General features: G+C 40.9%; 1 protein-coding gene and 1 long non-coding RNA gene across 4 annotated transcripts in view; one reads left to right on the plus strand and one right to left on the minus strand.

The window, feature by feature from the left end:
- Tbx15 (T-box 15) overlaps positions 1–12,844 on the plus strand; it is a 113,913-nt gene extending 101,069 nt beyond the window's left edge. For all 3 annotated transcript variants that reach the window (XM_006501279.4, NM_009323.2, XM_006501280.4), the window contains one exon: positions 10,423–12,844. In XM_006501279.4, coding sequence (XP_006501342.1) covers positions 10,423–11,207 — 785 coding nt within the window. In that variant the 3' untranslated portion in view covers positions 11,208–12,844. The remainder of the gene's footprint in view (positions 1–10,422) is intronic.
- Positions 7,669–10,427, minus strand: Gm52611. The gene is made up of 3 exons (XR_003954530.1): positions 9,769–10,427; positions 9,440–9,657; positions 7,669–8,454 (listed from the first exon to the last, which is right to left on the minus strand). It is a non-coding gene; the product is annotated as a predicted gene, 52611 (long non-coding RNA).
- Positions 12,845–15,965: the final 3,121 nt, after the last annotated feature.

Below are 15,965 nucleotides of genomic sequence, written 5' to 3' on the forward strand. Positions count from 1 at the left end.
GCAAGTGCTCTGTAAACTACATCTGCAGCCCAGTCGTTATTTATCCACAATAGCGATTGCAATGGAATCATTGACTACTCTAAGCACTCATACAGGCCTTGCCTTTTGAAGAGGCCATCATACTGTATTCATGTTTCCTCATGGAAACAATAGCATGTTTCTTTTTTCTAGTTTTTTAGTGACAAAAGCTCTGGTTTTCAATGGAATGGAAATGAGGACTCACATTGAAAAGGGGCTGCTTCAAGCCCATCAGAACTCCACTGCATGTTTTCTAGCTGCCTCCTCCTCCTTCTTCTTCCTCTTTCCTCTTCCTCTTTGCCCACTTTTTCATGATTTTTTTTTCCCCTTTGGAATTTTTTAAAAAGTAAAATTCCTAATCTCCCTTCTCTTGTAGCTCAGGTTGAAAAGCTTCGGTGATATGGACAGAAGGATCACAGAATTTCAATCCTACTGTCAGTCCTGCCATATTCTGAGGCCCAGTCACCTGGGTTCTTGAGTGAAAATTTCCCATCATGTAGAATGATTGATATTTCCTTCTCCAGTACTCTCAAAGTGACACTGGGCATAATGTTAAGATTTGAGTTTCTTCTGTTTCAGTAAATACTCATCAGAGACAAAAGCCTAATTTTTAAAATTTCTATTTATTTTGGGACGTCGTTCTAGGACTCTACAGTATCCATACCATGTACCCATTTCAGTAGAAAAGCTAATGCTTTGCACACTGGTTTTGATTTATGACCAACATTGCTGAAATACTTTGAGTTTTAAAGATGGATATAATTAAAGCATAGACTCATATGGGGCCTCCTAGTACAGCTGCTTGCAAACTCGGGGAACAAGGATCACAGATTAAAAAACTGGGTCACAGCAAGTTCAAGGCCAGCTTTTACTCTGTCCCATTTGGCTTTTGTTGCTATAATAAAACACCAACTGAAAAGAACTTGGGGAGGAAAGGGCTTGTTTACTGGCAGATTGTAAGTCCATCATGGAGGAAAACCAAGGCAGGAAGTAACTCAAGAACTGGAGGCAGGAACTGGAGGCAGGAACTTAGGTAGAGACCATCAGCATTGCTAACTGGCTCATACAGAAACTCATGGTCAGTTTTCCTTGCTATATAATTCAGGACCACCTGCCCATGGGTGGCAGTGCCCACATCAATAATTAATTAAAAAATGCCCCACTGCATGCCCACAGGCCAATCTAATAGAGGCAATTGCTCAGTTGAGGCTCTCTCTTCCCAGGTGACCTAAATTTGTGTCAAGTTGGCAAAAATGATCATATCTGTCTGTCTCTGTATCCCTGTCTCCGTCTGTCTGTCTGTCTCTGTCTCTGTCTCTGTCTCTGTCTCTGTCTCTCTCTCTCTCTCTCTCTCTCTCTCTCTCTCTCACACACACACACACACACACACACACCACACTACAAATTTAATTAAGTTGTGGAGCATTTGTAAAAGGTGCTTGAGGACTTAGCTTCAATTCCTAGTCCTGACAAATGAACAAACATAAACCCCAGTTACACAATTTGAATCAGGTTCTTCTCATTACTTCTTAGAGTTGGAATCCTCATGAGTTTCTCAGTTTCCTTTCCACTCAGTTTTTCTTCCTATGTGCTATGGAGGAACATACTCTATTCTTGTAAATATTAAAGGAGACAGGTGCTTAAATCCTCACAAGCTCTCAGTCCAGAGTAGATAGTTGTCATGCCTTCACCATCACGGTCACCCTGACCTCCCACTCCCTTTGTGCAAGGATGTCTGACATTAATAGGAATGGGAATCATTGTTTTTTCTTATGATTAAATATTTGAAACATGATTAGGCAGCAACTCCTGGCAAGGACTATTGTCAGAGTATGCAAACCAGCGTTTCCTTCTCATTCTTCCACGGTCCTACCACACCGGGATGGTCTGTTCAGATTTGGAATCCATCTAAAAATTAAATAACTGGCTCGGTCAAAACCGCATGACTTTTGGACCAGGAAACAACCTCACAGAGACCTGAAAATATGTTCAACTAATCTAGAGTGTTTCAGTCTAATCAACTTGACAGCTAAGTTTGTCCATCACACTTGGGGAAGGTGACTAAGAGCAGATAAATGGAAATCTAAGAATCCAGGTCTGTTATAGCCAAACATAATGCCATCCTGTCATTCTTTGATGGATGTTTTAAATAAAATTTGTGACTTGCTTTCCCTAAATATGCAGTGGATTTTTATGACAAAACTGAACTTTTATGAGGGGTGATCTGAGTGATTGGAGAGCTGTTGTGCTGAAAGGAATGATCCCAGCTGCACCACAGTTAGTATTTTGTCTTCTGTGGAAACATGGGCCTAGCATTTGAGAAGCTAGCAGACATCATTGTAGATCTCAACACCACTGGGTGTTTCAGTGTAACTCAGGCAACTAAAGTACTAGAATTATGGACAGTCCCTATTGTTGACTGGCTTTTCAGTCATTTGATTGTAGTTAGAAGCTGGCCAGTGAGAGAGATGATATACTTGACACATCATGTGAATAACACATTGAGAGGCTGGAGAGAAGGCCTATCAGTTAAGAACATATGCTGCTCCTGCAGAGGATCTGAGCTTGGTTCCCAGCTCCATATTGTGTGGCCCACAACTCTCTCAAACACCAGCTCTGGGAGATCTGACTCTGGTTTCAAAGAGCACTTGCACACATGCAAGCACATGCCCTATTCCATATATACACATAGTTCAAGACAAAATATTAAAAAATATTGTGAAACTAGAGAAACGTTCAGCGAACATTAATGTTTGAATTGTGAAGTCATTGCAGGGATTCAAAGACGGCAGATTTACACAGCTCCTTCTGAGTAGCGGAATGATGCAAGTCCTCTTGTACAAAATATTAAAAGATATTGCATACAACTACTTTTAGGTTATATGTGAAACAAAACACACTTTCATGTTTTGAGGTTAGGATTCTATTCCTGGAATGTCTCAGAGGTGTATATATAAATATTCTAAATATATTTTAAAAACTGCAAATTCAGAAAACTTCTAGTTTCAAGAATCTCAGATCAAAGATATTCAACTTGTAATGGACAACATGTCGTACTTTTGCTCCCTAAAGCAGTGCTTCTCAACCTTCCCCTAATGCAGTGACCCTTTAAGACAGTTCCTCATGCTGTGGTGACCCCCAACCATAAAATTATTTTGTTGCTATTTCATAGGTGTAATTTTGCTATAGTTATAAATTATAATGTAAATATCTGATATGCAGAATATCTGATATGTGACCCCTGTGAAAGTGCCATTCGACCTCCAAAGGAGTTGCGACCCACAGGTTGATAAACACTGCCCTAAAGTCACTTAGGTTTAATGTGCTCAAGGGACTTAAGACCCTCTCCTGAGAGAAGGATCTCACATCTACTTGCCATCAAGGGCGTTTTTCCTGGCCTCATCCTCATAGCCTATCACTAATGCCTTGAATCTGTTCACATCTCCTATGCTACCACCTGGCTCTGACACAACATTATTTCTCACTTGGATATTATGATGTCAACCAAAGCCTCTCTATTCTGCTCCAAGACATATCTACTCATACCAACTTTATATCCTAACTTACTTAAATTTCTTCAGTGGCCATGATTTATTTTTATTCAACATACAGACCTCTCTAGAAGAGATAATTACCATGAGGGTGAGATAAATGGGTACCTTAAGATAAGCTATTTACAAAAGCACCTAGGATTTACTAAGTACTCAAGGATGTCCCCTATATTTCCCTGTAGTGGGATAGGATGTTCCCTGTAGTTCCCTATAGTGGGATAGGATGTCCCCTATCCCACCTCTCTTCTACCCGTGCACCAGGGCCACCTTTATCGTGTTCAGACATGCTGTGCTCTTTCCTGTCACATGTTGCTCCCCTGCCTAGAGCACTCAAGTTGACTCACTGCTTACTGAGAAGTACAGGCTTCTGAAATCTCAGTCCAAGCAGCACTTCCTGGGGGGGGGGGTGTTTCCTAGCAGGCTAAGTCTTCTAGAGTATCCTGCCCCCCCCCCCCCCCATTGGTTTAGTTCTTTGTTTAATATCACTCACTGCTGTTTTTCTCAGCACTTTCCCCCTTATGATTAAATTATTGGGTTCAGGCATGATATCCAAATCAAATTTGAAGCTCAAATAAGGATTGAAAGAGCACACCCAATATAACAATGAGTGCTATAGTAGGGGAACATTGTTTGTTTGTTTGTTTGTTTTTTGGTTTTTCGAGACAGGGTTTCTCTGTATAGCCCTGGCTGTCCTGGAACTCACTCTGTAGACCAGGCTGGCCTCGAACTCAGAAATCTACCTGCCTCTACCTCCCGAGTGCTAGGATTAAAGGTGTGCGCCACCACGCCCAGCTGTAGGGTAACATTGTTAATGTGCTTGGCAAGGACTCACTAACTTTATGTTTAAATTTGAAGGGAAAGGAGATTAGTGTCAACTCTTAGACATATATGTATATGTATATATATGTATATATATGTATATATATACACATGAGAGTTGAAACTAATCTCTCTCTCTCACACACACATATACACCTCTCTCTCAGTAGCTGTTTTTCTAATTTCCACATTGTATTCCTTATTTGACATAAATGTGCCCATCTGAAAAGTTTTCCCTTTGAAAACTGCCTGCCTTTGTATCCAATTGTTTATTGTATCCAGTTGTTGTTCAATTTGATCTATTGAGGAGAACCAGGGAAGATCAGAAGCCCCTCTGACTTGCTTCCCCACTTGAGAGATTGTATATTTTGGACTAAAGGCAGATAGCTCACCAGATATTCTTTTAGCAGAGCCAGGTATCTGTCAGGTACCCAAATAGTTGAAATCCCTTGTTACTGATAGTCAAGGGCTTCAGCCACAGTTTCCACTTGACGAATGGTCCATAGACCACCCCTCACTGATTTCTATGCTTTTCTTCAGATTTATTCTAGTATTCTCAGACTTGGAGCTTCATAGTCAAAAAACTTGTAGAATCAGAGACATATATCAATTAGAATATTTATATATGTAGAAAAGAGTCAAAACAAAACAGCAAACTAAAAGAACAACTCATTGGCTTGTAAAACAGCCAGGATTAGCTAGCTTCCTTAGGTAAATCTAAGTCAGCGGCCTAAGCAAAATCACCCTGCTTAGAACCTGTCCCATTTCTTTACACTCAGGCTTTCCTCCACAGTGACTTTATTCTCAATTGTCCCCGTGGTAGCTTTGAAAGTATTCGTGGCCCTTGATAATTTTGCTTCATCTCTTGGGGGAAAGGACGTGTGCCTCTGCTCAAGGGCTTTTAGCAAATCTCACCAACTCTCACTGATTCTAATTGGGCCCCCTAAGAACCATTTACTGTAGTGCTGGGGAAACTGATGCCTTGCCTTTCCAGGCCAGGAATTATGCCTTTCCTGGAAGTGAAGTGTGGAAGCAGAAAAAAGGGGGTTTCCAGTGGGTACATTGTTGTCCTAGGAGAAGCAGATTAAATGCCAGGTGGCAACAAGGAAGGCTGAAATGAACAGGGAAAGCAAGAGAGGGAAGCTAAGTGTGGAGGGGGGTGACCCTAGGGGACAGGGCAACATAGAACCAGGTACAGAGCAGTGTGATTGGATGAGGCTGTTTGAAGAAGAGCAAATTTAGAGATAGACAGAGGGCTTTGCATTTTCTGGGAAAGGTTTCCATTTTTCTAGAATGTGAACTGTACAATTCTCACTGGGACTATGATGCTCACATTTGCATCATGAGAAAGGTTCTCATCTCAACTGAGGATAACATTCAGTTTCCATGTTCATTAAACTTTATGGCCCATGAGTTTCTTCACTGGGACCTGTTCATGGGCTGCTGATATTTTAGCTCCTCCATGACTGAATACATTGGGAATCAGCTCTCTTCATGGACAGAAACTCTCAAGTTATAAGGCAAGAAGAGTCAATCCGCTAGAATAAGTAATTACATGGAAACTTACTCTTTACTCATCCAGATGAGGTTTTACCTCACTGTCTTTTAGTGTGTGTGTGTGTATGAGTGTGCGTTACAATAGAATAAACTCAAAAGGAAGCTGTATGTGAAAATATTACAGTCTGGAAGTGATCAATTTAAAGATGCAAAAGTCAGCAGGTTTGGTATTCAGGATTTTCACGGACACATTTAACTTGTCTTCATGGTACACAAGTGTATTCTAGGTTATTGTCCTCATATGGGATCACTGCTAAATATGCATTCTTGGTTGCTTTGGCTCTTAGCCTTGAATATTGGCACAAGTTAATGTTGGATATGCATTTTAATGTGTACTTCTCACTCTGGTTTCTGAGTAAAGTAGGAAGTTAGGGAGCTGGAGTGTTGGATTAATTCTGGATTACCTGAGAGTATGAAGTTATTAATGACATTGTGTTTTAATCCCCTTTTGGAAGTGGGCTAGCATCTCTGAGGATGATGGGGAAGACACCAGTGTGCATGTATCCTACCAGTTCTCCTTCTCTTGATAAGAAGAATGCAAGCCATGGAACAGCTCATTTCCTTTGTGGGCTCATTGGGTAGGGAGGAAGGATAGACCATCCAAAGAGGAACTGTAGCTCCTCTGGGGACATAGCTCAGGTGGGCCCAGAGCTGTCAATTAGCTCTGTCTTCCATCATCCACACCATGGAGGTTCTTCTAGCTGGAAACAGTGTGGCACATACATCTTGGGATGTCATGCTTATTAGCGTGTATAGATTCCAAGCTGCCCTGCTCTCCCCGGACAGGAGTCAACATTTGTGAGTCGTCTTCATTAGACTGGACAATCTTCAAGGGCTGTTTTTTTCCAATTCTTTACTGCTTCTCTCAGAAAAGAGCATGTTTCCTGCCTATATGCCAAAATATGATCACTTTGTAATTTCTCAAAACATCCCCAAAAAGGTAGACATTAGAAATCCCACTTACATAACTATGGAGCCCTAAACTTGGAGAGGCTAATTTACTAAAGTCCCATTGTAAGATAGCAAGGGATTGGAACCAGGTTTGTTTAGGTCTACAGTCCACATTTGTCTACTAAGCAAACCCATATGAAAATGCTCAGAGAACCCATGACCTTGCATGGACAAAGGCGATGCACTGAACAAGAGAGACAAGCTTTACTCCGAGTGGCCGCCCTCATCAGTCCAGCCTGGCTTCCCACGCTACCCTGGCTTGTTTTGTGATGAGAGGCCTCTGTTAAGTCAAGTGTTGAAATGAATGAAGGCTGTCTCCTTAAGCTTATTTAGCCCTTGGCTGGCACTCTCAATCTTTTTAACATTTGACAAGCTATTAGATCATAAGGGAACGAAGACTTCTCAGTATCTAAGTTAGCACTTTAAAAAAAATTAATGCCACAGTCCTCTCTTTCTCTCTCTGTATGTGGGCTTCGAGAACTGGTTATTATCTGCATTGAGCACTTTAAGTGTAAAACAATGTTTCTTCAAAGTGGATGGGAGAATGTGATCCTCTTTTGGATGGACTTGCTCTCTCCTTCATACCCCTAGCTCACATGGAGTCTCCTACCCCCTGAAACTCAGCAGGCCACCAAGTCTCATTTCCAGTGAATGCCATTTAAAAGCCAAAGCAAGCTGACTACAAACTTTTTAACATGTGCCTCTCATCTGCGCAGCAGAAATCCCTGTAACTTGTTAATAATTCCCTTCTTCATTTCTTTCTTTCTTTTTTTTTTTTTTTTTTTTTTTAGTGAAACAAATTGAGGCCTCAAATCAGTACCATTTGTTCCATCTTGGACCATCTGAGAAAACCATTTAGAGTTGTAGCAAGTCATCTGCTCCATCGTTCACTTCCGGCTGTAGGGCTGAGGCCAGGGCCTGATGGAGCTTACCTACAACACGATAGGACAGTGTGCGGAACAGGTGGTCTCCTCCAGGGCCACATAAACACCAGACCAGGGAGAACGAGACTGGCTTTCAAAGACAGGAGACTATATTCATATCTCGTAAAAGACAAATCTTTTACAGCCGGAGTCAGGTTTCTCCCCCACCCCCCACCCCTTTTTTTTTTTTTGTCACAGCACGTACTGTAGTAAAGTTCATGGCATTTAGGGTGGGAAAACAAGAAAAGATATAGGATGCTCCAAAGAGAAGAGAATAAATCTCTGAGCTTTCTGTAGGATGGAGAGGAAGAGAAGGCTGTGCAGCTACCCAGCAGCAAGAAGCATAAAATGGTCCACTTCTGTTTCTGGAATCTTCCCTTCCAGAACTCCTTCATTATATTAAAATGATTTCTTGGAAAGTACTTGGAGTTGGGTATTCATACTTTCTTTAAGTGTTAGACACAGCTACAGTGTAAAAATGAGAAAAACTGAGGCGTATGGATTCAAACCCCTCCTTCCACAGTTGCAGAGAATTCAGAGGCAGACTTTGCAGTGTGTGGCTGTAAACTGCAGAGAAGCATCTCCCATAAACACCAGCTGCTGATGGTTTTTGACAATGTCAGCCATATCACAGACTGTCAAACAAAAAAATCGTTTTAGTTCTTTTATAGAAATTTATTATGAACAAAGGTGAATTTTCTGATATTAGCAGCTGATTGGGTTGTCTTAAATTCCAACTGAATCTGAAAGTTTATTGGGGAAAGTTCCTTTGATCATGGGAGAGATATTAGTTGAGCTATAAAAGTTTAACTCTGAACAAAATACTAACAAAGCCAAATATTTACTTTTACCATGAATACTACTTTGCCTGTGGATCTAGAGTGAGGTTTTTGTTTGTTTTTTTTTTTTTGTTGTTGTTGTTGTTTGTTTCCTCTGCCATATTCTTCTGTTTCTACAATACTATAACTATTTTTCCAACATTTCTGGGATGTTTCTGGTTTTCTTCATGGATTAAAACAAAACAAAACAAAACAGGATCCTGTCCCTTTTCATCTGAAAAATACTTCCCTCTTAATGATGCTTAGTTTCTTAGAGGCTCAACAAGAATTATCAGTAACCTAAGACATGTTGCTCCTTGAAAGACCATGATTGTCAATGATTATGAGAAATTCTATACTGATACATGGAAGGGAATTCTCTCAAGAAGGATCTGAGAGAGGGTAAAGCGACTGAATGTTCTAGAATTCAGTGAAGGATACCTTCAAAGTCCATTGCAAGAGGTGGGGAGTAGATGCTTCCTGACCCTGAGAAAAATGGGTCTTACAAAGGTCACTTATGATTTTATTATTTGGAGAGCATCTTTGATAAAGGTTGACTTGAACTGGTTCTCAGTTCATGGGATCCTCAACCACTCATCCAGCCTGTCATCTACACGACTGATGATCAACACTTTGCAAGATGGAGTCAAGGTCATTTGGAAATAGGACTTTGGAGGTCTTCTATTGCAAAGTGCAGTCTTCGCACTGAAAATGTATGTCCCCAAGCTCCGTCTCATATACCCAGATTCAGAAAAAAAATGGGGTCAGCAGCTGGTTTTCATGGGCCCTCCAGTGAACTCACATGTGCACTGAGGTTTCAGAATCACTGGTCTGGGTACTATGAAGTAGGAGCTCGTATTGTAGCTTTAGTTTTCAGCCCCAGGTGTACATTAGAGGTGCTTTGACAGCTGCCGTGGAATTCTCATGCCTAGAAACTCTCCATTAGTTGGTTTGAAGCCAAATCCTGGAAAAGCATCCTTTTCTTACTGGATTCTTCATCTGTGATGAAGAAGCTGAATGCTGTAGAGGAAAATGGAGGGAATAGGGCTGTTGAGTATAGAGCACAGAGAAGAATCCATTCTGCTCTCATTCAGGTTAGTTTATGACTAGTTTGGTTTTTTTCACACCCACCTTCAAGTATTCCAAATTCAACTCTTATTTCAATGTCTCAGACTTGGCAGGCTCCTGTAAAAGAAAATCAGCAACCCTTCGGACAGTGATTTTGTTTCAAGTTCATCGTGATTCACTTCGCCTACATCTTATAATTATGCTTATCATGTGTCTTTGCTATAACAGACCTCCAGTTTAATGTCCCAGGTTCCACTACCCAGGCCCCTTTGCTAGGCCTTCTCAGGTCCTACTTTTGGCTTGTACCCTGTTCCATCTCCATGAGGCTAGTCTTCTGCTTTGGTATTCTATTAAAGATTGCAAGACAGGAAAAAGTTACTGAATAAAATAAGCACTTTACACATTTGCCCTGATCATGGGAAGAACTGAGCTAGTGGCTCCTACTGCTGATCATTAAATGTCTTATTAGGAAGAGACTTTGATGGTGAGAATATAAGCAATGAATACCAGAGATTTGTTCTAATTTTTTAAAAGTATGACTAAGACTACTTATGCAAAGACTACTGGTCTCATGCCATCCCTATCCTCTCCTTTGCAATGTGTGCTCAAACATGTGACATCATCTGATGTAAACAGAAGGAATTGATCTATAAAAATTTAGAACATTTGCCTTAGACAGACTCATCTTAATCAATGGAATTATGTTTTCTTTTTCAGGGGGCAGTACAGGTACTTCTCCAACCACCTCCAGCACTGGGACACCATCCCCTTCGGCTTCTTCTCATCTCTTATCTCCATCTTGTTCTCCTCCAACTTTTCATTTGGCCCCGAATACTTTCAATGTGGGCTGTCGAGAAAGCCAGCTGTGTAATCTAAACCTCTCTGATTATCCACCATGTGCCCGAAGCAACATGGCTGCCTTACAGAGCTATCCAGGGCTGAGTGACAGTGGCTACAACCGGCTCCAGAGTGGCACAGCTTCAGCCACTCAGCCCTCTGAAACCTTCATGCCTCAGAGGACTCCATCTCTGATCTCAGGAATACCAACACCTCCCTCGTTGCCCAGCAACAGCAAGATGGAAGCCTATGGTGGCCAGTTGGGGTCCTTCCCCACTTCCCAGTTTCAGTATGTCATGCAGGCAGGCAATGCAGCCTCCAGTTCCTCATCGCCACACATGTTTGGTGGCAGCCACATGCAGCAGAGCTCCTATAATGCCTTCTCCCTCCATAATCCCTACAATCTGTATGGATACAATTTCCCCACTTCCCCCAGGCTAGCTGCAAGCCCAGAGAAACTGAGCGCGTCTCAAAGCACTTTACTCTGTTCTTCTCCTTCTAATGGGGCCTTTGGAGAGAGGCAGTACCTGCCTACAGGGATGGAGCATAGCATGCACATGATCAGCCCTTCAACTAATAATCAGCAGGCTACCAACACCTGTGATGGCCGACAGTATGGGGCAGTCCCAGGCTCTGCCTCTCAGATGTCCGTACACATGGTTTAAAGAGCAGTGCACACACTATCGAGGTGATGGCGGCCAAGACTCCAGAATCTCTGTGGGTGGATCATCCTCCTTGGGAGGCATGTGCCTTGGGAAAATAGGAATTGTGTGTTTGTTTTTGTTTTTGTTTTTGTTTTTTTCTGGATAAGGAAAACAGAGAACAACAATAGATACCGCTGAAGGATCCTTGGAGTCCATCATCCATATCTCAGTGGTCATTCTTCTGCCTTCCAAAATCTTAGTTTTATAAAAGCATTGTGTATGACAGAGTGGCCTTGAAGAGACTGAATAATCATTTTATAATAATGTTGAAGGAAATGCTAGCATGTAGCAGCCAAGACAAGTTTTACACACACACACACACACACACACACACACACACACACCCCTTACATGAATATAGTCATGTACACACACGCATACAAAAAGTAATACAAACACAAACATCATACACACTGACTCTGAACTGGGTGAACTCTGTGAAGGGAGGCCCAGAATGGGTGCTTTCACCAAAAAATTTGCCCGTTTACAATCCTAGACGGACTGGGCCATCATTAGCTAATAGCCTTTCTCCCTTGCCATGTTTCTGGAATGAACCGTGTACCTAGAACCTCTCCTTGCCACAGAGATGGAAAGGCATCAGTGCTACACCTGGACTTGGCTTCCTGAGAAAGATTGTTTTTTAACCTTTGGCTTTCTTCATTCAGTGTGCCATCTTTGATCTTACAGCGGTGCCTGTGGAAGGACAGGGTGAGAAAAGCTCGGAGAGAGAAAGAATCGAGGGCAGGAGAGAGTGGACAGCAAGACTGAGAAGATGTGAACAAATGAGATTTAATCCACCAAGGAGAATTGGTTGGGTTTGTTTAGCCTCTAAAGTTATAGAAAGAATGATGGTGGTAGTGGAGAGTAAGCCTCTTTGGGACCCTGCTTAGAGTCAAGGGTACCAATGAGAAGGGCTAGGACAAGGAATGCTTCTTGATTCCATAGCTCTGACTATAATGACCCAGGAGAGAGGTGCCCCTTGTGGGAGTTCCATTCTGTGGCATGCAACTGAGCAGGGTTAGGGAAACAGGTGTCAAGAATGAAGAGAATGGTTTTATCTCCAAGGTGATACCAAAAACGAGTCATGGACGACAGGCCTGGCCTCACACGCCAGATCCAAAATGTTGACCTGGACAATCTGTCCCTGGTGCCCATGCAGGAGAAACCCTGAGACACAGAAGAGAATTGCAGGGTCTTCTGCCCCTTTTCTATCTGCCTGTAGCTCTCCATTTTGATTAAATAGTTCATTGCATTCTGAAGTTTGGGGATGTTTTTTCTTTCCTTTTCTTTTCAAATCCTTTAATGATAGGAAGACAAGTGAAACTGGGTGCAAGCTAAAATTTTTAAATGGTGTGGAGACTCGAATGATACCAAGATAATACAGATATTATTAAGAATTTTTTTGTGTTGAGGTGATGTAGATAAATGTATTTATATGCCTAGTTGGATATTCAATATTATGAATATTAAAAAGGGGGCAATAAAAGGGTATGTAAAATATGTATGAAGAAAAGGTGTATAAAAATTTGCCCTTATGCACGGAACTGTTTCTGAGTGCCAAGCACAGAAAGCCGCTAAATAAAATCTTTGCAATTGTTTTCTGTGTGTTTGTTCATATAGAAAAATTAAGTATTGTTTTCTGTCTTACAATAAGTCAAACACTTTCACATGTATTATCCTACGTGAATTTTATGCAGATAACATAAAGTCACCATTATCCTTGTTTTACGAAAATAGCTGAGCTACTCAAAAATTGGATGAATTATTCAGGACCACACAAGCCGTCCTAGAGGGAACTAAGACCGGGAGCTAGCTTTCATATTTAACAGGATGTTTACTCGCATATTAGCTGCACAAATATGGTCTAATAGCAACCTTTAAGGTTGTTGTATGCCAGTACCCTACTATTTCTAATAATCCATTGTCCTACAGTTCTGAGAGATGGGTGTGATTTTCATAAAAATATTTGTAGGTCTGGAAGAAGTTTTATAGAATGCCAAATACTTGGCCAAGGTCCTCAGGTAGCTAGTGATAGAACTGGTATACTAATTTAATGTCTGTGCAATTAGCACTGTGCCCTTATTCCAGTGCACTGTACCGTTCGGAGGGTAAGAAACAGAGGTATATTTTGAAAGATTGAGGCATGAATGACTGAGGCTTATGTATTTGATAATAAATTTATACTCCTCTTTGAAGCATGACAAGGGTAGTTTTGATCTGGTATTCAAAAGTTAACTGTATAAAAACCAGTGAAGAGTGAGGGCCATGCTATTTCTAAGCACATCTGCATACTTCAGGCAAGCCCAGCAATGCCCATAAAAGGTGGATAGGGGAGAAATTTTTGACTGTTTAAGTGGAGAGAAGTAGGACCATGAATTGTGCTTCCAGCACTGCTTATGTGATTGGGGAAGAGCAGAGCAGGAACACAAAACCCTCCCATACACCTATACTGCATTATATCCTGTTGGATAGGTACACTTGTCACCCACATAGTCACTTTATGAGCATTGTATGTGGTCATCTCTGAATGCTGGCCACTGCACACATGCACTAGAATTGGAGCTAGGTTTGGGGGACATTTTTTTGTCCAGGTTGTGCATTGCATTTGAGCATGAACTTATTTAGTGAATATGCATTGCATTTGAATATGAATGTAGTAGTATATTTCTACAGAATGTGATGGGGCGTCTATTGAATAATCTTGTCATGATGTTTTCCTGATAAGACAGGTCAGATGCACATATGAATTCACAGAGGCAGTAGCAGCATGCACAGGACCTGCTCAAGTTCAAGCCAGACAGGATCCCAGTAATGAGACTGAGGAATAGGAGCTGATATCCCTAACCAAGCAGCTATCTCCAGCTGACAAACAACTCCTTAAGGAAAAATAAGTTTTCTGCAATTGGTTCTCAGTGGGTACATAACTCACACTTAAGGCTAGGCTGCATGCCCAGCAGTATACAGCAACAGCAGAACAAACTAAAGGGGACTTTCTTTTTAGAATTCTCATCTAATGTTGCTTTTGTTAGGTAGTTATCTATCTATCTATCTATCTATCTATCTATCTATCTATCTATCATCTATCTATCTCTTTTTAAATCATGACCACAGTTTCCCCTTCTCTCTTCTCCTCCCAATTCCCCTCCCCCTTCCCTTCCACACTCCCCTTCCAGTTCTCTTCAGAAAAGGGTAGGCTTCCTATAAATATCAACCAGCCATGGCATATGAAGGTGCAGTAAGACTAAGCATCTCCTCTCCTATTAAGGCTTGATGAGGCAACCCAGTAGGAGAAATGGGTGGGGGACAAAAATTTTAATCATTGCTTTGATTGTATAAATAACTCAGAAAGTGGCATGTCACTTTAGATAATCCCATTAGCTGTCAAAATGCTGCCAAGCTAGTAGTGACAATGGCCCACTCAATATCTCCATGAAGTTGAGACTGTTTGGGCACAACTTGTCTCAAAACATGAGAGACACTCCTATTTGAAAACCTTAAGTTATTCCTCTGCAAGAAAGGAGAAACAAAACTAACTACATGGAAGCATTTGGTTCTTTCTTTCTGATTTATTAGTAGGTCAAGCGCTGTTAGTTGGTTTAGTGTTCTCTGAGGTCATGGGCAATAAATAATCATAATATGGCATTCAACAAGCTTGGCATAGACATTTCCATGTTTTTATTTGGAAAGAATGATAATAAAGAAAAAAAAGGGCAGTGGTGATGCACAGCTTTAATCCCAGTGCTTGGGAGGGCAAGGCAGGAGCAGGCAGATCTCTGAGTTTGAGATCTCAGCCCAGTCTACAGAGTGAGTTTCAGGCCAGCCAGAGCTATACAGAGAGAATCCTTGTTTTGAAAAACAAACAAACAAACCAAAAAAAAAATCATCTAGATTCTGAATTTTAGAGCACTAATTAAAATATATTTCTACAATTTTGGCTCTTTTAGAATAACCTAAACCACTAATACCCATACTATGGTATGTGTTTCATTTCATCTGATGATATAATAGAAAGGATAATACACATTGGATAAAGACCTTTTCAAGAGGGGGCTGGAGAGATGGCTCAGCAGTGAAGAGCAATTGTTGCTCTTGCGAAGAGGATCCAGATTCAATTCGAAGCACACATGAAGACATGGTAGTCTACAACCATTTGGAAACTCTAGTTGCAGGGGATCTGATACCCTCTTCTGACTTCTGTGAGCACTGCATTAATGACTGTGGTGCACATACTTAGACACAGTCAAAACATACATAAAGTGAATAAAAATGTAATTAAAAAGAATTCGTCACAAATATGTTCTTATGCCCAAGCTCTTGGATGGAGAAAGGCTCTTGAGATGTCAACCCTACACAAAGAATTATTGGCAAATGAAGAGAGCTGGTAGTGGGAGAGGTGGTCCTCTCTGTGGAAAAGCACAGCAATTGCCTGTCCAGTGGCAAACAGTCATTCCTAAAAACACACATACAAATGATATTAGACAGGATGAACAGATTATATATTTAGGAATATATACATATATATATACATATATATATATAGGAATATATATATATATATATATATATATATATATATATATATATATATATATATATATATATGAATAAGAGGCAATGAGTTTGAAGGAGAGAAGGGGAGGCATATGAAAGGGAAGGGACAAATGATATAACTAAATAATCTCCAAATAAAAATCATAAAACATCATCATATTTTATACT

Source organism: Mus musculus, chromosome 3 (genome assembly GCF_000001635.26).
Source record: "Mus musculus strain C57BL/6J chromosome 3, GRCm38.p6 C57BL/6J".
In the NCBI taxonomy this organism is placed as follows: Eukaryota; Metazoa; Chordata; class Mammalia; order Rodentia; family Muridae; genus Mus; species Mus musculus.